Source organism: Anopheles arabiensis, chromosome 2 (genome assembly GCF_016920715.1).
Source record: "Anopheles arabiensis isolate DONGOLA chromosome 2, AaraD3, whole genome shotgun sequence".
In the NCBI taxonomy this organism is placed as follows: Eukaryota; Metazoa; Arthropoda; class Insecta; order Diptera; family Culicidae; genus Anopheles; species Anopheles arabiensis.
This window is the reverse complement of record NC_053517.1, coordinates 56,561,563-56,585,541: the sequence shown is the minus strand read 5'-3', so window position 1 is coordinate 56,585,541 and position 23,979 is coordinate 56,561,563. Positions and strand designations below refer to the sequence as shown.

General features: G+C 35.3%; 1 protein-coding gene across 2 annotated transcripts in view; it reads left to right on the top strand.

Moving 5' to 3' along the window:
• Positions 1 to 257: 257 nt before the first annotated feature.
• LOC120896693 (homeobox protein Hox-A1-like) overlaps positions 258 to 23,979 on the top strand; it is a 45,108-nt gene continuing 21,386 nt past the window's right edge. For both annotated transcript variants that reach the window (XM_040301022.1, XM_040301021.1), the window contains exon 1: positions 258 to 1,710. In XM_040301022.1, coding sequence (XP_040156956.1) covers positions 585 to 1,710 — 1,126 coding nt within the window. In that variant the 5' untranslated portion in view covers positions 258 to 584. The remainder of the gene's footprint in view (positions 1,711 to 23,979) is intronic.

Genomic DNA, 23,979 nt, shown 5'->3' with positions numbered 1-23,979 from the left:
GCGCGTGCGCATTGCTCTCCTGCAGCTTATACAATGCAGTATTTTCTTTGTCCGCTTTGCAAGCATAGTGCGTTCATGTGTATCACAGAAAAGGGGAGGAGCTAACACCATTGTAAATTATTAATTAAAAAGGGGCAGAGCAACACGCGAAAGAGACAGTCCGATGCATAATTCACTCATGAACATTATTCACTCGACAGCCAACAAAATTAACACTGAAACTTGAATTTCGTGGTCAATTTGAAATTAGAAGTTGATGGCAATAGATTAATATTTACGAGCCGTCTTGTGGAGAATTAAATGATAAACCAGTTATAAGCGAAATCTGGATTTATTTGGCTTGCATTTTGAAAAAAAAAAACTAAATAGTTTAAGTGTCGGAACCGAATGTTTTTGGTTGGTGTGTTTTTATGTGCTTCTTATCATCGTGCGTAGTGATATTGAGATGAAATATGGTGAATTTTGTGCTTATTTGTGATTGGTGAACAGTGCTAGTTTAATACAAGTGATGATGAATTAATTATTGATTTTATTGAAAAAAAAATAGGAAATAAGTAAAAGAATTCGATAATATAACCACCAATATGATAGACATAAGTATGTACGGAAATCATTCTACGCACACAAATGGTTTTCAGAACAGTGATCTTGGGTCCGGAGGGTACCCTTATTTTACAGCAGGTCACCATCATCACCACCATTACCACCAGCACCAAAGGCAACCTGTGCAACAACAACAGCTTACTAATTCTGCTACTAACATTGTTAGTGGCCCACCTGTGAACAATACCACTAGTAATACCGTAGTGACCTCTAATAGCAGCTCCAACAACAATTCTAATCCGCCCACAGCCAATATCCATCAGACTTCCTATGTTCACGCATCTCACCTATACAGTCCGTCCGCAATCGAATACGGAATAACTACCTCTAGCTCTCCCCCAACTGATTTGTACTTTGAAGCCGATAGCCAAAGTGCTATATACTACGGCCCTAGTCATCCAACACCGGCGGCTCCTTTTCAAGAAAACCGTATCATAAGCGCGGATAACGGATTGAGCTATACTAATTTGGACTATGCCATGTATCATCAGGCACAGGAATGCGCAGATCCTAGTTATCTGGCGCATCATCAAGATAACAAATTACATCTACATCGCTATGGAGCCTTTCCTGGAGCTGTAGCGTCCGATGCCACTGTTGATGGGGATCCTCATCATCATAATCTTCTTCATCAGCATTCGCATATTTCACATCAGCACAGTTCCACATCCCCTAATGATGCACATGGCGGTGGAGCTACCTGGGGACAAGTTTACTCCGATAACATTCCTCAGTCACAACATCAGCAACTGCAGCCGTCTCTTAACCAGCATACGGTGGCTCAGTGCAGTCCTAATGTTTCTTCCGCATTGCTGGACTCGCCCCATGTAATTCTGAGTGCCAGTGTATCCGACGATGGTGACAGTAATGGTAGTGTTGCTAATAGTTTTTCGCGCCTTCACCAACATCATCACCATCCCCATCATCACCATCACCATGCCACATTGCAGCAAAATATGCAAGCGCAGCAGCATCCGGCGAATCAGCAACCGCAGCAACAAACACAGCAGCAACAACAACAGCAGCACGCTCAACAACCCCAGAACCAACAGAATGCACCTACCTACAAGTGGATGCAAGTAAAACGAAACGTGCCAAAGCCTCCATGTAAGTATTTTTCTAGCTAAAGTTGTATTGTTGATGATACAACCCGCACTATCTCCAGATTATCACAATCCCACAGAGGATAGCGTCACACTGAGCTTGCTTTACGGTCTCACCATAAAACGATACAATTCCCACAGGGACTTTGAGTCCCAAAGGGTTTGCTTTCTCAATGGAGGCTATATTTTTTGTCTGTGTGTTTTCCTTTCTATCCAGCAATCACATACAACGACAAAAAAACTCTTTTATATCGATAAAAAATATCAAACGCACCTATTTCGGTTAGCTACCTTTATCAGCATCAAAAATTCATACGCGTTGCATAGTTTAACCCCGTGATGAACTATAAAAATATATCTAACTGGACCAGTAGAGTCATAAATTTTGCTCCTAAAATCTTCAATCCTGCAGCAATGGCAGTCTTGATAAAGGTGTAATAATTCAAATTTTCCGTAAACATCTTACCTTCGCCATGAGCGTTATCGTTTGCATGTTGATAAATATTACATATGACTGCTTTAAAGCAATGAAGACAAAAACAGTAAATATGAATTCTAGCAGACGTTAGATATTACTGTTAATCAGATATCGTTGTCGTATTATGAAGTACTGGCTTATTACTACGTGATAACATTATGATCTCCATATGATTTTTTTTTAATTTAGAGACAATTTTATATAAAAGCAATTACGCTATTCTCGAAATAGATTTAAAAAATTTCGATCCTTTCCATAAGCTTTTTCAGCATACCAAACATTAAACTTATGCTTAGACCACATACTGCTTAAAGAACAACGCAAAACAACCCCGATTTTGTTAATTAAAAACTACCATAGCTGGTGAGGTTAACAAACTCCCCAATTTTAACCACCAACAATAAAAACAACGCTCACTTATTCTTAGTCTATGTTACGGGTCAAAGAGGTTGTACACCGTGCGTGACTTGGGTCGTTTCCATTTGAATGAAATTGCCATTATCGTCCAGAAGTAAGTGGACCCCAACAAAAACGTGTCGAGGACAGACGTTTTTTACTGCGATGCCGTCAAGGTCACTAACGAAAAACGACGGAACGATGACTGAAAACGAAAGTGGATTATGCTAGCATAGAAACAATTCTTTTCGTTCTCTACCCTGTTCAACTTCTTTGGTGGCTGAAATAGATTCTTCTATAATAACGCGCAACAGCAAAAAAAGTACGCCTACGATCGATATTACAATACCAACGACCCCATGCAGACGTGTTGTGGGGTCTCAATTTACTTTCAATTGGCTAACTGTCCACTGTCAAAAATGTCACAAACTGCACTGTACTGCAAAGCTTACCCAATTGGTAGTGAGAGAAAAGACACGAGGCAGTAATTTGAATGTCATAGATAATAAAAACAAATATTAGATTCAAACCTCCCCCTTTGTAGACACTACATTATGGATACAGTTCTGTTATTTCAATATTAACATGCATGCCTCTGCATGCGCATTTGCACTGTACTTGCTGGATATGTAACAAAATAGATTAGTATTGAAATTAATATAGCACAACCACCGGCTTACAAATTAATTTGTGGGTAGCACTACTCCACACTACACTACTCACCAAATTGACTTAATTTCATTCAATCTTTCCGCGATCACTTATCCTTTCTATAATTCCAATGCTTTCATAGTGTCAAATTAAAAATATCTGTGGCATAGCAAAAGATATTTTTTTTAACTTGTAAATTTTCACATGTTGAGGTTCCATTTACCTAACCAAGAAATACATGCAAATACATCAGTGTGGCTTGTAGTCGTAGCCTGTAACTGTAGTCGAACATTCCCTACAACTCAATTTGCATGGTCCATAGTGTATACAGAATAGATTTTATCACAACATATAATTATAATATTTTCACAACAACAACAACAACAACAACAACAGGCAACACGCAACCAATCGGTGAAACCTCTCCCTTAGGGGTTTCTTTAATTATTACAGCAAACCAAACATTTTGCAGTATCAATTGTTTTACATTATTAAAATAATTCTAAGCGATGCCAGTTTAAGCGATTGTATTTGACGGATAAGAAATGCCAGTTAGTTCATAAAAAAAATAAAATCTGACATATATCATTTAAACTATTTTAACACATAGTACCACACAGTAACTTTAAAGTACCATTGTCAAATTTGAATTACTCACACATTTTAAATTTTTATATGACATATATTGACATATATCCTAACTAGCTCTTTATCTTTTCCCAAAATAAATATACGTAATAAACTTACATGTGTTCTAATCCATACCGCTTTGTTAATTACCTACAGGCATAACTTTTAGGAAAAGAAACAACAGTCAACAAACATTCAACTTCTCTGCGATGTCAAAAATTTCATTTTCATTAGCGGTAATTAATGATATATCAGTAGCTACAGACGACGCTGACCATAAAATTGTCATATCTGATCAACTGACCAAACATGTTTTCATGATTTGTTGTATCAAACGTCTCAATACGTTTGACAATAGCTAATGAATCGGTACTATACGGTCGACAATCTACAGTAAGAAGATGCCAACGACCCCCTTGACGTTTATAATTCATTAACGTACGAATTATGTTTCGGTGCAGAACTTCTCAAACTGATTTCTTATTTTTGGTTTTTTTTTATAAATATCACTGCTCTTACTAGACTGGTCAGTCGTGTAACATGATCTAAACTTCTTATTACACATATTCAATGTAAAACCATTTCCTTCCAGTAATGCAATGATGATAAGGTTAATTATATGTAATTTTATATTGAATATTTTTTTATTTAATCCTACAAGAATAAATTTATATCTGATTGTGTACTCCCGGATACTGACCCTGTAGACTTTTTATTTACTTCATACATTTTTGTTAAGCTAGTTAAGCTAGCCATAAATGAGCTAAACTGACAATAAATTTACAGTTACCAAGGAATTTTGCCTTTTTTTAAATGAATGTTGACAATGACAATGAATTTATTAGTTAACCTACAGCAAAATAGCCAGTCCTACGTATAAGGTGTTCGATCCATATGCAGCTTGATCCTATGACGGATATATTGTGCAGTATGACGAAAGTACCAAGAGACCTCCCTTTTTTAATTTTTTAGTGTTTTTTATCAATCATGAAATATTCAAGCCATTAGCGTATTACTTCCTTAACAGACCAAAAAATTTGCAAATATTTACATACAACAGGCCATATCAAACAATATTAATTTTTTTTTATAAAAATCATTTTTATATTTCACATCAGTCTTTACATTATGAATATCGATGCAGGGCGTACTGGACAAAACTAAATTGATTTTTTTCTGTAATGTAGCAATTAATTCCGAATTTGGATGAATCAATTGCGGAGTTTATAAGTAACCTAAAATATTTAGTAGAATGTAATAAACCTCTTCATACTCATCCTTTTTTCTTATAAGTTTATAATTAAGTTATTAGAGCCATTGGTAATGCGTAAACGTAAATGTGTTAATTGCCTTTAACAAATTTACTTAAATGCGTAGCAGTATCCGCTGGTATTTAAAACCGTAAAATGTATCCTGATATTAAAAATAAACTTCAATATATTAGCAAAATGTTTGAACGATGAAAAACACGAGATAAGTCAAAAAATTTAGGGCTTTCTATATCAAATATTAATGGCTAGCATGAGGTATAGTTACAATTTGCCAGAACAATGTAGCAGTAAAACAAACGATAATTTATTCTTGTGGCTTTTTAACTAAAATTTAATATTTAACAATCAAACCTTAATAAACAAAAGCTAGTTTCTTTTTCAATTATTTATATCAGTGAACGTAAATAAAAAAATGTAATAGGTAAATTTATTTTAAAAAAAGTTTTTATAAAAAAATGTTCTTGAAAATAATACGGATGGAATCAATACAAAAGACACTGCAGCATAAATGAATTACTGACCGTCAATAAGGAGTTTATCATTAAAATGATAAATGATAGCAATAACATGTTTTACCCACTTTCTTTCTTACTAACCTACTTTACTACTCACTTACTAATTAGATTACTTATAAAAAGCCAGATTATTTGTCAAAAATTGTAAAAAATTGGTAAAACTTTGCAAATCAAAAGAGTTGCACTTAATTGGGCCTTTCTTATATTTGAACTTGTGAAATAGGCAATGGAGTAATGTGTATAACATTCTTATGTGAATTTGAAAAAAAAACGAATAAAACATTGATTATCATTTTCTATGATATTCTAAGTACAGCGAACGTGTCATTGGAAAACGTTGAAACCGATTACAATAATTGTTCAACAAATTAAATTATGTCATTTCCGGTTTATGATACTATAGATCACCATGCATGCCATCAAAGTATATTAGTTTAATACTTAAATTGTGAGCTGAAAGTGCTGGAACCTGTCGTATGATGAATTAATGTATTTGCGAAACTGATCAGGGATATTAGAGTTAGTACCGTTAACTACACCTATGCTGCCGTAGTCTGAAAATCAATATTAACTTTTTAAATGAACCTCAAATAACATTTTTAATTTAAAAAAAAAACAAAACAAAGTATAATTACAGTTGTGCGAGACAGTGTTAAACGTTAAAATATTTAAAAGCGTATAAATTTGTTCATTTCACAAGTATAACACTTTTGCACGTAATTTATACAATTGGCTATAATTTTAATATTGAGTATAATTTATCTGAAAATAATTGTATATTAAAGTAAATATATTTTGGAAATATGTTGCTTTAGGTATCGAAGAAGTCAAAAATCTATAATCGTGAAAAAAAAATGTGCAATGAGAACGTATCATTCGTTCAAGAGTTTAAGCGGTACGAATATAGACTGTCTTACAGCAGCCACAAGCGTGGTAATTCTATATCATACGTGGTGTTATATTTTATCTTATAGCTTGTCGGTCATGTTACATTTTTATTTACACCGCACTAGTACCCCAACGTTGAAATTCTGTCAACAACTTCTCTATTATGTTGATGAAAATCCTACGATCACATGACGTAACCGAAACTCAAGAAAACTTGCACAGTTCGTTCCCCTAACCGCTTTGGGTAAGTTCAAGCAACACGCGACACGAACGGGTTTATTGTTTATCATAGATCGTCATTCAATATCACAGTCTCTCATCAGCAAGTCAAGTGCCTAAGCGAATCACTGTGCTGTGACTTCTCTTACAAATGTCTAAGTTGAATACAGCTACCTCAGAATGTGTATCGTAGCATCGATGGTTGCAATCGTTTTTCAAGGATTACGGCTTACCGATATGCAATCCATATACCACCGTTGCCCATCAAAACAATATTTTTACTCCCTATCCCTTAGCAATAGTTCCTTTATCGATCAAAGATTACGTTTACCGTGTTGATGCAGCCGTATCTATATTCTATAGGTATCTATTACTGTACAAATAAGAAACGCTTTTAGACTTTTAGTCTCAATGCAACACATTTTGTTTGCGTATGTTGTGTACAATTAAACCAAAACTTTGCGTTAATATCGCTCAACAAAAAAAAAACATGTGCATTTTCCCCCATTCCTATTGTTGTTACATTTGAGCAATCGAACATGTCAAAGGTCATCTTGCAATCTTAACACAAACATCTGATAAACCTACTATGAGCATGATTAAGGTCAGAAAAATATAACACTTCTACGCGTTTTCGCTTTTCCATCTTCCATACAACATAAAAGAAGGCTTGAAAATATGTATTAAAATGGGCAAAAGTTAAACCTCCATGTTGTATCTTCCTTGCTTAAGGAATTCTCCTTGTCTAACCTACCTCATCCTCCGTTATTTGTGGGAGTGATCCACCATCAACGTCCATCTTCGACATAATCCTAACTTTCGCCAGACATCCCTATTATACAGTATAATCTATTAATTAAGCCTGTCAGTTGCCGCACTTGGGTCGCCGCGGGATGGTTGAGTCGTGCGACCTATCTGACTGCCGGCTCGTAAATTAGCGCTTGTTTGAAACTTCAACAAGTTCACAACTCCCTTCTAGCTCCCCCTTTTAGCTTACTTTTGTTTGTTTATGGTTTGGTTAAAAGGTATCACGCATGTCAGTGGGTTGTTCGGGAAATTGTTATATTTGCAAGCGAGACAATTTCCATCGTAGCATAAACAAAAACCCAGGTTTTAAACTGATGTTTTTCTGCTATCAGATTGAGTGCATTTATGTTCATGTAGATTTTATGGTTTATTTTGAAGCGGTAGTAAACTATTTCAACAAAACTTTAGGACATTTCAAATGACACAATTCGCAAATCGAAAACGAAATTGTACAAAAAGGCTGCGAATGTTTATAGTGATGATCAGTGATCAACATTCCTGGACTGATTTCAATGCAAGATAGAGATAAGGGCATAAGCATAAAACTTCAAGAATCATTTTTGACATGAAAGGAAAAAGATTCGCCACATGCAAGAGAAACAATCAAAAGAGACCTAAAGACGTCTAATGCTTATGTTATATGAAGTTATTATATACATTTTCTGTTAATATTAGTTTACTCCAATGAAAATTAAAATCTGTATGAATCAACTTCCAAATAACTAAACCTTAATTTGATATCGAATTACTTTAAAATATAAATCGAAGTGGGAACGATCGAAGCGGTTGTCAAAAATTATATAAAATTGTGGTTTCTTCGGATATTTTAGAGCATTGTGCCATATTGTAGGCATTGCTGAACAGGGCACTGATGAAATAAATTAAAGTAACCATTGTACACTGGCCACTGCAACTATCGTTCATCATCGATGGAGCTTTGGAAAGTGACTGATTGTCTTCTTATGCGTAATGATCTAAAAGTTCAAGCTTATACCACATTTTTAATTCTGTTTTGGAGAAAACATTCCAGTTTTTATTTAAATCTTATTTGGTGTGCACAGGAGACCCTCAAAATACGACCCATGCGGGTTACATGGCGTTAGTTGTTAGTTGGCGTTACAATGATTTTTATAGCTAAAAGTTGTCATTTGGAAGAAATTGTTTTTTTTATTTAATTTTTAATTATTACAGTCACATACACTTTTATGAAGAATTCCAAATATCCAAGCTTGAATATTTATTTAGCATAAATGACTTATTCAATATAATGTTAAACAAATTAATGATTTTCTTTATTAACCCAGATAGCTAATAAATATAATAAGTAGTTCGGGTTTCCGTTTAGTCGCAAGTTTTTTTTTTTTTTATTATAGCTATAGCATTACGTGTACTTATATATATATAGATCATTTTCCAGAAGTTTTTTAACTCTAAATATGTTGCTTAACTGGTATAAATTGAAGTGTTTAGCCATGTAAAGTCAAGAGGACATGGCGGTCTATTAGTGTCAGTTGAACTATTGTGTATTAAATATATGTATCTAAATGCCATACATAATAAAGATATGGCATAAAAATAAATATTTTTACTATACAAACGTAAAATAAGCTGATTTTTTTTAAGTAAAGATGTAGGGGAAGGTAAGTAAAGACGGACACGTTAAGGGAAATGGTAAAAATCTAGGGATATATAAGTGCAACGATCTTGAAAATGTGCATATATTATCTTACACTTATGTTTTATCAGAAAATGTGTTGAAACTTTTAAGTTTCCATCGATTTTTGCGTATTTTTCATGAATGAAAAACATGGTTTTTTTCGTGCGGTTTTGAAATGTTCGGGTAAAACGGACACCTGATATGGGAAAGATGGACACCATTAAGGGTAAGATGGACACCTGTAGAAAACGTTGGAAAGTGAAGAGTTTTACAGTATTTTAACAAATTCTATCGCTTTCCACGTCCTGGTACGTTTATAAACTAATTTTTGGCCTATTGCAACGACGATTCATTCAGCTGTGGTTTTATAAATTGTAAGCTCCGCTTCTAATACACCGTAGAATGCAGAATCTAAAGCATTATTGAAATATCGCGCACTTACAGCTGACGTTGCTCCAGCTTACAGAACAACAGTCTAGAACTGCCTTTAAGGAAATTACTACGCGAAAAGACCACGACCCCAGTAATTTTTGAGGGACTTGTTAATAGTTTAATCCATTTTTCACCATGTCAAAATTCAACATTTGATGTTTGTAATCCCATAGAATTTCTCATCTATTCCTGAACAATGTCGTATAAATGCCTCATCTTTTTATTGCTTAAAGTTGTCTATGTCGTGAGAAGATATTGGATTTCGTGAAGCGCCTCATCAGCGTCGAGCGTGTAATAGCATAACGAATGGCTACTATTTTGACCGGTGATTTAATTCTCGATCATTGAAATACTTTTCTAATTACTGATTGATTTATAGCACCGGAATAGCTTTATTTAAGGTATTTGAAGAAATATATTCATCACCAATTGATATAAGAAGTAAAAAAAAAAAAATTTGGTGTCCATCTTTCCCTACAACAAGGTGTCCGTCTTTCCCGCTTTGGTGTCAGAATGTTTAAACCACCAGAAAACAATATTTTGTATTGCTTTTACCCTCGTTCTTTCGCCAGTTTTTTCATTAATGATCACGACAACCCATTCATGAAATAAAACTTCCGGAAATGTAAACAATACAAGTTTTAGAGCTTAAGATCCGTTGTAGTCAATTTAGATCCACAAGGATGCTCATGATTGAAAGTTTATTTTGTTCGCTGATTTAACCAATTTTGCATATATATTGCCAAAAATGTTTTCAAATGTGTTATTTAACTTTAAGTTAGGATGCTGCATTTTTGATTTTTTCGAAAATTACCATTTTGATGCATTTATGAGAAGTGTCCATCTTACCCGCAGTGTCCGTCTTTACCTACCTTCCCCTATTCATTGTTGCATGAAATATATCTCCTATCCAAATAGGAGCTTATATAAGCAAAGGTGTATTTTTGGTTATAGATACGATTAAAATACACCATATCGTAGGTCTCGATTCTGAAACTTCGATTATAAACTGTTGTCAGATATCCAAAGCGTCACTTTTTGGACTTACACCTTAGATTTGAACATTTTTTGGTGAAGAGAAAAGCCGCGTTTCGACGGAACGATTTCTGCATAAAAACTCCTGTCAATATCAGCGTTTCCCATGGCAACGAATAATCGAGAAGAGTTCAGTGAATCTTATTATATACACTCAGACACTCCATATCTCTCTTGGCAAATCTTTCCCCTTCCTCTAGAAACAAGTTTCAAAAAAAGATTTGCCAATATTTTGCATTTACACACCACGAATCTTTGCAGGGTTCAATTATCGTAAATTAACAAAATATTTCGTTAAACACGGGTTCTTGTTGTAAGAAATGCACAATATACAACCTTTAGAACATTTAGAACTTGGAAGCAATCGAAAATAAATGTTAAAAGACAAAAAAACACGATATTTCTCTCGGCCTATTAAAAATAGCAAGCAAATATTTTTGTTATCCATTCCGCGATGGATAGCTTGGTTTGCTCGAAAAAGATTCGCCATAGACTGCTAGACTTCTTCTACCTCAGTGAACAAGTGTGTTTGAAAGTTATTTGCTAGCAGAATATGCCGTGTCTGAACGCGGCTATTCGCAGTGTGGATGGCACACATCTTTGCTTGTAATCTTTTGGCAGATGCAAAGAAAACTGTAAATTTTGATATTTCAACTTATTTTTGGGATCGCTGTGCATGGGAGAACATTCTTCTAAAGGTTATTGGTGATATCCATGCATTAAAAAAACAATTCGCGAATCTTTTTTGGACTTTTTTTTACTATCCAGCGAGATACCTGTTTTGCTATCAGCTCAAATTAAGCAGAATAAATAGTTTCCAAAATAAAGTCAAAAAATGCTCAAATAGAACCAACAAATAATTCGTTTCTACGAATTATTGAATTCGCAGAAACGAATTATTTGTTGGTTCTATTTCGGAAGAGACCCCAATAGCAGGATATCTTGAACCGCGTTCTAACTCTATGAACGATAGCAATGTGTTGTATAATAATACACATTATTATTTTTGACACGAAAAATTTCTTGAATCAAGAAATAATTTAGACAATAATCAAAATTCAACTAAAGTGTATACGTTTCACAAATCGAAGTAGCATTTTTAGTTTCATTTTGTTTATTAACATTTGCATGCTAACTACACTAATTGCAGGTTATCTTTATATCATAATAATTGTAAATTTTCAACCTTCTTCTTTATTTTGGCAAAAACCGTAGTCGGTCAAGGCGTGCCTGTACCACTGGTGGGCCTGGCTTTCTTTGACTTTAAGGTTACCATAGCCGGATAGCCAGTCCAACGTATGGGGGCACGGTCTGTACCACGGGTTGTTACAATTGTGTATCCGACCCTAAAACTATACCAGATTTCTCATTTCCCGACTTATTGATTCTTCTTGTATTATTTTTGTATTCTTTTTATTCTTTCTGCCTCTACAGGCTCCCGAAATTTCCCGATGGCACTGTGAGCGGGCCTCTACACGTCACGGCTTAGCGTACCGTACCGTTCCTTTTTGCATGCAGAGTTTGACTGTACGGTACACCACACGACCCTGGTACGTGTGGAGGCCCAGTCATGTGCTAATTCGTGCTATATATCGCTTATATATCACAAACTGAATCACATATTTACAAAGGGAAAGAATGTAATATTTTCGCGTTAAAATAATACAATATTCGAACGTACGGTATGAGAGGACGCTAGGGTCTGCCAGTCGGACGGAAAGCCAAAATTGATTCAGTTGAAAAATATTACATCGGGCTAGCTCGCGACGTGTGAGTCCGCTAAGAATTGATGAAGTTATCGAATGTGGGAGCTCATTGATACACAAAACTCATTGATTTAAAATTAGAGAACTGTTATTTTATTAATTTCATTAGCTATTTCCAAAATCAATGGTGTTATCATTTTTTAACTCTGATCGCTATGGAAAATAAGCCTAAATTAACTTCTAACAATGCAATCTACACACTTCCTTTGATTTATATTTGTCTATAGTATCTCTGCCATCGCATTCACAACAATTACACAGACCAAAACCTAATGCTTGCTCAACCTATTACCATTTTTTTTAGTTTATCGTTCCTAATGTGTTTTGTATGATCACTTTTGGATGCCCGATATGGCACTATCAGCGTATGAAAAAAAAATACACAAGCGCTAAGAATCAACCCATCGTGTTCGAAACAGTAGCACCAAGGCTTATCAATAAATAAATGTTTATCGCAACAACTGCAGTACCACACATGGCTGCAGACAGTTTTCAGGTTTGAGGAAGGGTTAAGACTTTGTCACATTAGATACTCGTAATCGCAAACTTGGTACTAGGGACTATGAACAGTGAGGGCTTACAACCGCGTCACATTGCAGTAAGACATAATAAAGTGAACCAAATATTTGATGTGCTTCCTATAGATAAACATGATGCGCAAGCTAGAGTAATGACAAAAAATCTTACAAATGTTCAGGTATACAGTCCGAGTCAGGGTATTTGTTCAGATAGTGAAAACGACTGTAGGAAGTATCGATGTTTCGTGTATCCGATTGACATCATATCAAGATAACGTTCGTGAAGCTTCCTGTCCGCGTTATTTGTTATAATCGATGGTAGGGTGCTAAAACTTAGAGTTGTTCTGTGTCTAGATAACTGTCACTGTATAAATTCTATCGCAAGCCCATTTCAGTCCACAGCTTCATTAAAGTACTTTAGATAAAGCGAAAAGTAATCACTTTTTATGTATCTGGATATATATTTGTACATTACTAATTAAATAAAATGTTGAACATGAAAAATAGCATCCTTAAGTAAAACATATAGTCTGATTAGTGCACTTCTCTTAGTCTTGCTATGAGGATGGTGCAGAATCTTCTAAACGTCAACTGTAGTGCAGCTGCAATTCTTTTGCATTTGTATATAATTGCTGACCTATTGGACAAATGTAAACTCATCAACAAATGGGGCTCTTTGATTCAATGGTAATAGCAATTTTGCAACATTGAAAGTTTATTGTTCAGAGTTTTAGTACAAGGAAGGTTGCAGAACAAGATGTAAGTCGAAATAATCGTGTGTCAAATATCCATCAATACATAGTTCACGCCTCAAGTTGAAAAGTCGAAATCAAGATTATCGGGTATTGCACTTGAAGAAACAAAAAATAAATCTTTCTAAAAAAATGTCAAGCTAGCCACCACCTGCAGCCTTTGAGGTCATCCGGTGCGACCCGCGACCCCTCGATTAAAAACTTTATTTGTAATTCTATTTCCTTGATTATTATCAAAGCCATCAACCAATGAAATTTTAGAACATAAGAGCATTTTTATTGAAAGTAATATAATAATAATTCACTAAAATTTTCTTACGACAAAATTTACAAACGAATGCAATTTTCATATACACATATAAATAAGCATCAGAAGTTTCTTCTTCTTTTTCTTCTTTTTGGCACAACAACCGATGTAGGTCAAGGCCTGTCTGTACCACTTGCGAGGTTGACTTTCATTGACTTATTGATTTACCCCCAGTCAGTCTAGTCCTACGTATGGTGACACGGTCCATTTGGGGATTGAACCCATGACGGGCATGTTGTTAAGTCGTACGAGTCAGCTTCAGACATTTACGAGAAAAAACTTGAGCTCTAAACCTAAGTTATCAAGTATTTAGATTTTAATCACGCGCGTGTGTGTGTGTATGTGTATGGCGCATTATAGTGATGGCCTAAAAAGGCCTGCAGCCAGATTTGGATTGATTCGAATCCAGCTACCCTCGGATTCAAACCAGGATCAACTCCGGAGGGTTTTTTTTTTGTTGAATATTTTCCAATTTGTGTTTGGGGCCATCTGACGATTTATTGTTAGCTGTACGAAGTTATTTGGATTCAATTAGTTTATTTGAACTAGGGTAATGTATCAATAGTGGTGCAATTTGTGGTAGTACATAAGTGTTTTTATTAATGTACAGCGTCAGGAAGGTATTTAATTTTTTTTTAATAAATATTTTAACACATACCAATTTGAATATTTTTTATCTTTACAAGCATTTTTACCATGAAACACATCAAATTTACGAAAAAAATACATATTTTTGTGACTGCTTCGTTGTACCTGTAATGGTGGTATGGTTCCTATACTCGTCGTATCGTGTTCCTATTAATGATGCGCGTTCCGTTCCAAACCTGCCAGGTGCGATCCGTTCCAGCATGCAAGCATCTGGACCGTGAACCTTAAGTTTACCCCATGCAGGCTCAACTTGAACCTGTTGCTCCCACCGTTCTTTGCGATCCGAACTGAACCGGCTGCTCTCATCTACAATCTGTGCTGGACTGGTTACTTTCAGTGCTCTTTGCTATCCGGCCTAGAACGCTCGATATTCTACGCTTCTCTTATGCTGGTTTCTAGGATGGATAGACATACACATTATGTATATGTGAGTGATAACAGCGCAAGCCATACTCTCTCAATCACAGAGATAACGGTACAACACCAGCGCCATGAAGCCAGAAAAGGATAGAGACTTTTGGTGAGGTGAGAAGTTAATTGCCAAATTTTAAAGAGACAATCTTGCGCTAAAGGTAAACGCAATGAATGAATTGCTTCTCTTCTGCCACATACATACTATTGCTATTGGTGCGTTATTTGGACTGGATTGTGGCAATTAATGAATTGCTATGTGTTGGGTGCTAAGCTACTTCGTTGCGCATGCATCTTCAATGAACGCACTTGAATTTTTACATGAGATCTTCATTGTGTGACTAAATACTTGAGGTGCACGACAAGTTTAGCCTTCTGCAATAACTTATTGAACACCGTTTATTGGCCCGTGGAATAACGCTATTCTTATAGACAATTAAAGTGCATTGCCGCACACTCCTGTAGTGCACCGTACAGTATAATGTCAACCCTACGGAAACAGCTTAAAACTCTATATATTTGTTATAGATCGATGTTATTAGATGCTATTTATATTTAAATTTATTTAAAAACAAATCCTACAAAATGTCTTAACTAGTTATTTCAAAATGCACTGTATAGCGGTTTACTTAGGTTAAGAGTTTTTCTTTAAGTAGTATATTAATTTTACTTAAAGAATTCATATATATTTAAAATTATCCATATGTTAGTTAAGTTAGTAACTGAAAAAGCGTAACAATGGGGCCTTTCACAATTCTAGTCGATTTTTTGTATGGAGTTTGACAGTTGGAGGCTAAAATCATGTAAACACTCCATACAAAACCACACGAAAAACTAGCCTGCGATTTTCCGTCTAGATTATTCTAGCCTCAAAGCTAGAATTCGATTCGAGTACCTGCTCGGCAAAACAAGGTGGTGTTTTCATTTATCCCGAGGAGCATTAAAGAGATCTGGTAATGGAATCCAGAATCAAAGTGTATGTAGTCCAGGTGGTCTTTTTATAACCAAAATTGATTATCACTTTTTGACTTGATGGGTGAAAATTTTTGTTCAAACATGCTCTCTAGTGGCTTGACGAATATATAAAACACTCTTAAAATCTTCATTCAGAGCAGAAGCGATAAAAATCTGCCTTCTAAATGCATACACCATGGGATAAGCTCACCTGTATGTTATACCCCCTTAGATAGCGGCTCGAAAACTGCTATACAATGCAAACAGCTGACAGGCTGAAATTTCAGCCTACCAACTTAAAACGGAAAAGACCCCAATAGCAGGATATCTTGAACCTGCGTTCAAGAGAACATTCCGTTCTTTTTCTCCAGATTGGCAGGTTCGCACCGTTCCTCAATTTTCAGAACTATTCCCATCACTAGCTCCCATAGTGGTGGTAAACAAAGTTTCCTCAAACCAGTGTATAATATCAATGGAACTTAGTTTTGAAGCAATTTTCATATGAATAGCAAGGATTACTGCCATAATATTGATTTCTTGCGTAATTTGATCGTAGAAATGTATAAATGTGATTCATGAAATGACTTGTAATCAACCAACACTCGGAAGAGTGTGCTTAATTCGAAGTCGATTTTTCATTCACTAAATTTTGGCCTTTGTTTGGTAAATTACAGAAAACTCATTTCTGTTGCTTATTTTAGTGAAAGCAGTACTACATGTTAAAAATATCCTCTGTGTTGTGGACAGACCGCTGCCTCATCCTGAGGGCTCACTGTTGACAGCAAGGCTGTCATCCTGTGACGTCTTCAGTGAGGATCGCGGCGCGAGCAGGACCAGTCGTCCTCTCCCCGCATTGCGTGTGTGTTGCGTTTATATTATTTATATACGTGTTATTGTAAACGATACCAAAGATAGTGATAATATAATATATTCTGCTTGTGCCGTACACACACCGTCTCATGTTCATTTTGTGCGGACACAACACTCTGATTAAAAAAAAGCAAGATGTCCTGTTTTTACTGATTTTATTTTTGTGTACCTATAATGGCAGTATGATGAAAAGCGCTTAAAAATGCGAAAATAAAGTCAAAAGGAAATGAATTTTAGTTTGTTTGTTTGTTTGTTTTGATCGTTTGTTTTGATTTTTATTTTACAGCCTGGCCGTATTAACCCCTTTCAAGGAAGTGTATTTAATGAATTTTAGTTAATGAATAACATTTTATAATAGATATGTTAAAAGAAAATTTGTAATTGCGTTGTTACGTAGTCATTTCGAAAATAAACAAAAATATGGATTTCATTATAAAATCCTAAGGATTTTGGAAAAAGTGTTTACACATTCAAAGTATTTCAATGTTTGCCAGTCTGGCAATACCACCACTATTGGTACTACCACCACTATAGGTACGTTTACCCTATTCAACAATGCATTTCGCGTTGTTCAAAATCGTTTGAATTATGTGTTTTCAAAAATGTTTGAACAATGTCAATGTATTTATGGGAATGGGTAAAACATATGGGATTAACTGTTAATAAATCGTGTAATATAGGGTTACTGTACCTGTATTGGACAGGTTAGTGCTTTTTTTATTTGCACATTTTAATTTATTTTATAGAGATATTCTTGAAAATTCAAACACTGTTTTTGGCCGTTTGTTCCTATTTTCGGAAGGCTATGCTCCTATTTTCGGCAACGCAAATACGAGTCGGAAAATGTTTCAATCAATACAAATAGATAGACAAAATGTTTAATTAGGTACGTTCTCAAAATCCTTCTTTCTTCGCGAATATTTCCCCTTCCACCAGAAACAAGTGTCAAAAAAAGATTCGCCAATATTTTTGCGTTCACATACCAACAATCTTTGCTATATACAATAATTATAATTTAACCCAATAATTCGTAGTTCCCTACATACTCTTTAATATGCCCATATAATGGATCACTGCATTTAACTGCTCTACTCTGAGCAAAAAAATAGCACTACCATGTTTTTTTTAGTAATTGTAGATTTACCCTAAAGATAACGATGTTTTAGTTGAGAATGTTGGAATAACTTGTATTACACCTTTCAAGCACATTGCTTTAATATATTTATTGAATAATTTATAATTATGGGGCCCTTTCCTTTTTAAGTTCGCTCGCTGAAATTTCAGCCTGTCAGCTGTTTGCATTGTATAGCAGTTTTCGAGCAGCTATCTAAGGGGGTATAATATACAAGTGGGGTTATAAGGTGTATGAATTTAGAAGGCTGATCTTTATCGCTTCTGTTTCTGAATGAAGATTTTAAGAATGTTTTGAGTGTTCATCAAGCATCCAGAAAGCTTGTTTGAGCAAAAGTTTTCACCCGTTTTGTCAAAAAGAGATGCTCAAATTTGGTTATGAAAAACATGATATGAGACCAACTGGATTACATACACTTTGATTCTATATTCCATCAGATCTCTTTAATGCACCTTGGTAAAAATGTAAACACCACATTGTTTTGCCATTTTTCGAGCAGGTACTCGAATCTAACTCTAGCTTTGAGGCTAGAATAATCTAGACTGAAAATTTGCAGGCTAGTTTTATTGGTAGTTTTTCTATGGAGTTTTTTATATGATTTCCACAGCCTCCAGCTGTCAAACTCAATACAAGAAACTGACTAAAATCGTGAAATCGGCCCCTATGTTCGATTATTCCACAGTTATTTTCATTATTTTAATTTCATTTAGTTTTATAATTCTTTTAATATCACGCAGTGTAAGTTTGCAATGTGAATTAATCATTCCAGAACAGTCTGGTAAATCGTATAACACAAAATACAAATAACACAATACACAAATAGCACACATATTCTATTTTTTATATCACTCTAGCGATATATTTCAATCCCAAAGCCAATTATTTTATCATGGTACGATTAATTTTACTGATGGTTATATTTACTGTTTAACAAATGCTTGATGCTTGGATTTATTATTTCATGAAAAGGCATAAATAAACTGTCTATTATGAATTGAATATAATAAAGCAATAATAAAATGTTGTTTGCGTTAATATTTCACCTATTGTAAAGGTAGCGTCAAAATGGCCCTTGACTACGTTAATTGTGACGTAATGCGGCCCGCGAACCTAAAAGTTCGGAGACCTCTGGTGTAGAGTACTTACAGGGTTTTCCAAGGCGCTTTTAAATGTAAACATTGTTATTCATCGCGTGCAACATGTTAATCCACATCAATCTGATATTTCGTTTCCATCATCATTATTTTTGATTTCTTCAGCATAATTTTCAATACGATTGGGTTTGACAGTGTTTTGTTATGTGTTGAAAATCATGTGATGAAACTGCAATTTCATTTTGAACCAAATACACCATTTGACAGCTGTTGAAAAACATCTTGGATGCAGTGAATAATTATGTGCACATTGGAAAATGACTTGGAAAATAAATTAAATTCAATGATTTAATTCAACAAAAATCCGGAATCGCCTCCTAATAATTCCACCAAAGTGGTAGATAGATGTATTTGCTATAAAAACAAAAATACAGTGGTTATGTGACTGTTATCCAATGATGAAATCAAATGAATTACTTACAGGATTTTCAAAGTCACTTTCGAATGTACAGTGCAAGTATGTACGAATGGAAGTGTTTCGAAACACTTCATGGGTCTTCTCCGTCTATCATATTGTCACAGAGGGTTTGAAGCCGGATTTCATCACCCGTTCAAATGTTGAAAATCATGTGGAAGAAATTAAAAATTATTTTAATAAAAATGAAATAATAGAGAGATTTTGAATAATTTCTTGCATGCGGTGAAAAACTATGTTTTCATTTGAAAGTGACTTGAAACCTTGTAATAATTTTTAATTTCTCAAGCACGATTTTCAACACTTCAACGATCTATTGTTGACCCAAAGTCTCTATAAAAATAAAGAAAAAAAAGGTCTATGGCAATCGTTTTTTCGAGGCATAAAGCCGCATCTCATTAGGATTTTGACAACATTTTCCAAATTGATATTACTTAAATTTGTGACTTAGAAAACCCCGTTAGTCTCTGAAATCTGCTAGCGGTACAGGCAACAATTGTTGCTCCAAATATATAAACTATAAAATGTCAACATCCGTTGTATCCGGAAATCGTCTTAACTACAATGCGTCCTATGTTTAGGATCTCCTGTATGGATGTATGAGTGAATTTTTCATCAGACAACGTTTCTACACTATTGAGCGAGAACAATCCAATCATTAAGTTTGAGTCTGCCGCGCGTGATACTTCCTAAAAAACGGAATCACTTGCAAATTTGGAACGCTTGTGTATTTTTTTAAAAATTCACAAGATCATTGGCCCAAAATAAATCAACTTAGCGCTGCTTTTTGGCTTAAACAATTCATATAACAGCTTAAAAGGCATGGCAACATAACGCTTAGAACAACGCAATGTAAGATTGTTTATTTGTTAAATTAACATAATAACTTTTCATCCCTACAGACAATGAGCAGGACATTTTACCATGGTGTGCGTGCACCCGTAAATTCACTAAAAAGGAATACTTTATCCGAGTGTTTTAAAATAAGAGGTGAGGGCCTGAACCAGTACTCTCCAGCTTCCATAAAAAATATACGGTGTGCTCTCAGCGAGAATCCACATGACGCCCACGGGCCTGCCCACGTCCGAATGCAGAGCCGATGGCATACGATTCTATCTTCACCATAAACATAAGAGGGACAGAGCTTACAGGGTTTCACACTTTATCTCAAGACCGCGGGACCCCTTCCCGAATCTGTCTTAGCCAAAGCCAAGACTAGTGTATGATGCTTGAAAACGTTGATGATACCTGAAAACGTTGATGATACCTGAATTCATCGAATCGTTTTCCGAATTCGTGAAAAACACGAAAAGATTAATTAGGTGTTTCCAGTACACTGATGTACACAAAGGTTATATGTGTAAAAAAATATTCGACCGCATGTCCTCGGCGCGGAGCAGCGTGTTCGAGAAATGTGCCGCAGATTCAACATTGCATCCGATGAATTCAGGAATCATCAACGTTTTCAAGCATCACACCGCAGTCTTGGCATTGGCTAAGACAGATTCGGGAAGGGGTCTCGCTGTCTTGAGATAAATTGTGAAACCCTGTCTATGTATCTTTGATAAAGGGCCCTTTAGACGGTAGCAACGCAATAAGCAATGCAATCAGTAACCCCTGAATATATGTAAATTTTGAATAACGTCTTCCCGTATTAATACACGATGCGCAATCTCGGATTGCGCATATATTCATTTTATCAAAACATGTGTCATTTCGCGTAGTCAACCCTGAGCTATAAACGTCATTGCCATACAATTTCAAATTGCGCCAAGATTGCGCATAAATTTTCAAGATTATATGTCCGAGATATATAATTTTTTTGACAGATCAATATCCGTTTGACAGATAAATATATGCGCAATCTGAGATTGCGCATCGTCTATTGCTACGGTTCGATTTATGTCCAATTCAACCCAAGCGAGTGAAAAAGTCACTTTTCGGCTGAGTTTTCGATTGATATTTCGTGCACGATTTGACAAACGAAACAGTGTACGAGATTCAGACTTTTTTCGGCACATAACCACAACAGCGTGCAATGGCATATTTGCTATCTTCATTTCACGTCTAGCGTTAGACATTTTGAGGTTAAATAGTTTTTAAATTGTTGGTATTTATATGAATGATACGATACGAAAGAACACAACTGATTTAAATGCAAACTAAACATACCCAAGCGGAAATTTTCGGACGATAACTCATACACTCTCATAATTTGACAAGCAATATATGATTGTATGTGTGGTTCTTCCATTCGTAACATTTCGCTCTCCAAGCCAAGCGTTGAAGCAGGTTATGTGTATTTCTTTTTGACTACTATGTTTAGTTTGCATTTAAATCAGTTGTGTTCTTTCGTATCGTATCATTCATATAAATACCAACAATTTAAAAACTATTTAACCTCAAAATGTCTAACGCTAGACGTGAAATGAAGATAGCAAATATGCCATTGCACGCTGTTGTGGTTATGTGCCGAAAAAAGTCTGAATCTCGTACACTGTTTCGTTTGTCAAATCGTGCACGAAATATCAATCGAAAACTCAGCCGAAAAGTGACTTTTTCACTCGCTTGGGTAGTAGTCAAAAAGAAATACACATAACCTGCTTCAACGCTTGGCTTGGAGAGCGAAATGTTACGAATGGAAGAACCACACATACAATCATATATTGCTTGTCAAATTATGAGAGTGTATGAGTTATCGTCCGAAAATTTCCGCTTGGGAAGGTGTTTGGATATTAGGAGGTGAAGTACTTCAGAGCAAATTGACATTTCACGACTTGACATAACAATACTGGGGGCCCGGTCAAGGTGGATTAAAAATATCAGGTGGTGGATTAGGGCCTTTGGGGCAAGGTGTTATAAATGACAAGGTGAAGTTGTTCAGAGTCAAATGACATTTCTCGACTTGACATTTCTCTTCCGGGGGCTCCGGTATAAAAATCGGGGAGGGCTGGTGCTGGGTAATGAAATTTGTATGCAGAGAGTGACAGATGTCCCCCACAATGTCGCCCAACAAAAGCGATAAAAATCAACCTTCTAAATACATTATCCTTGCTTTGGGGGGTCGCCATAGTTGAGGGACTTTACGTCATTTTAGAACCGTTGACCATTGGTTTCCGCACACAAAGCTTAGCAAATATAACAGATGTCTTTGTTATTATGTGCATTTTAGTGTGTCTATTGAATTTATCGAAAAAATGAAATATATTAACAAAAGATTTGATGATTTGTTTATGCACGAAATTTTAAATCTTGTGAGTATGAGTTCTAATCTCACGTAAATTGTCCATGCGGCTCGTAGATAATAAGGAATCAATGTGAAAATTGAAAAAATAATGGTTTTCTTAATTTTTGTCTCCAAAAATTTTGAAAACACAAATAATTATAGAATAAATTCACGGAATAAAACAAAATAACACACTTTAATCCATGTTCTAATGTTTAATAAGAACTTGCAAAGTCCAAAATATATTTTTAAAGAATATTTATTCGAAAAAATGAGGTAGATACAGGGTTTTCCATTCCAATTAACAACTGTCCACAGTCAACTAGCAATCCTCGATTTGAAAAACACGAATGTCTACCACTTACAAACAAGTCAAGCCGTTTTTGGTACACTGTCCATTTCAATTTCACAATTGTCGTCTTCGAAAACACACGTCAGATGCGGCACGGGTTTGGCTGGAACGTGTATCACTTGTCTGTAAGAATTGAACCAAGTTGTAAACAGGTCTTGATTGAATATCAGAATATGGGAAAGCTGAGCAATTTGGACATGTTAAACAGTTTTATCATTTGGTTTTAGTTATTCTTGGATCGTTACAGTTTTTAGGTTATTTTGGGAAGTTGTAATTTTTTTTCACTGACTACAAGTAAAAGCACCGATAAATGTCAAAATTTCTGCATTGTGTTGAAAGATTAAAGTATACATAAAATGCCTAACATGTCCATGTTGCCCAGCTGTCCCAACTACAAGTGATACACGTTCCAGCCAAACCCAAAACAAAACGTGCCGCATCTGACGTGTGTTTTTGAAGACGACAATTGTGAAATTGAAATGGACAGTGTACCAAAAACGGCTTGACTTGTTTGTAAGTGGTAGACAATCGTGTTTTTCAAATCGAAGATTGCTAGTAGACAGTGGACAGTTGTTAATTGGAATGGAAAACCCTGTAAATTATGTGAACAAATTTAATAAATTTAAACAAAGTTTGAATCCTGGGGACCTTACGTCAAGTGACGAATTTGCAAAATGCACTAGAGTCCACCACCTGATATTTTTGAATCCACCTTGGGGCCCGGTATTAAAATAGGGAAGGGCTCAAGGTGGATTAAAAATATCAGGTGGTGGATTAGGGCCTTTGGGG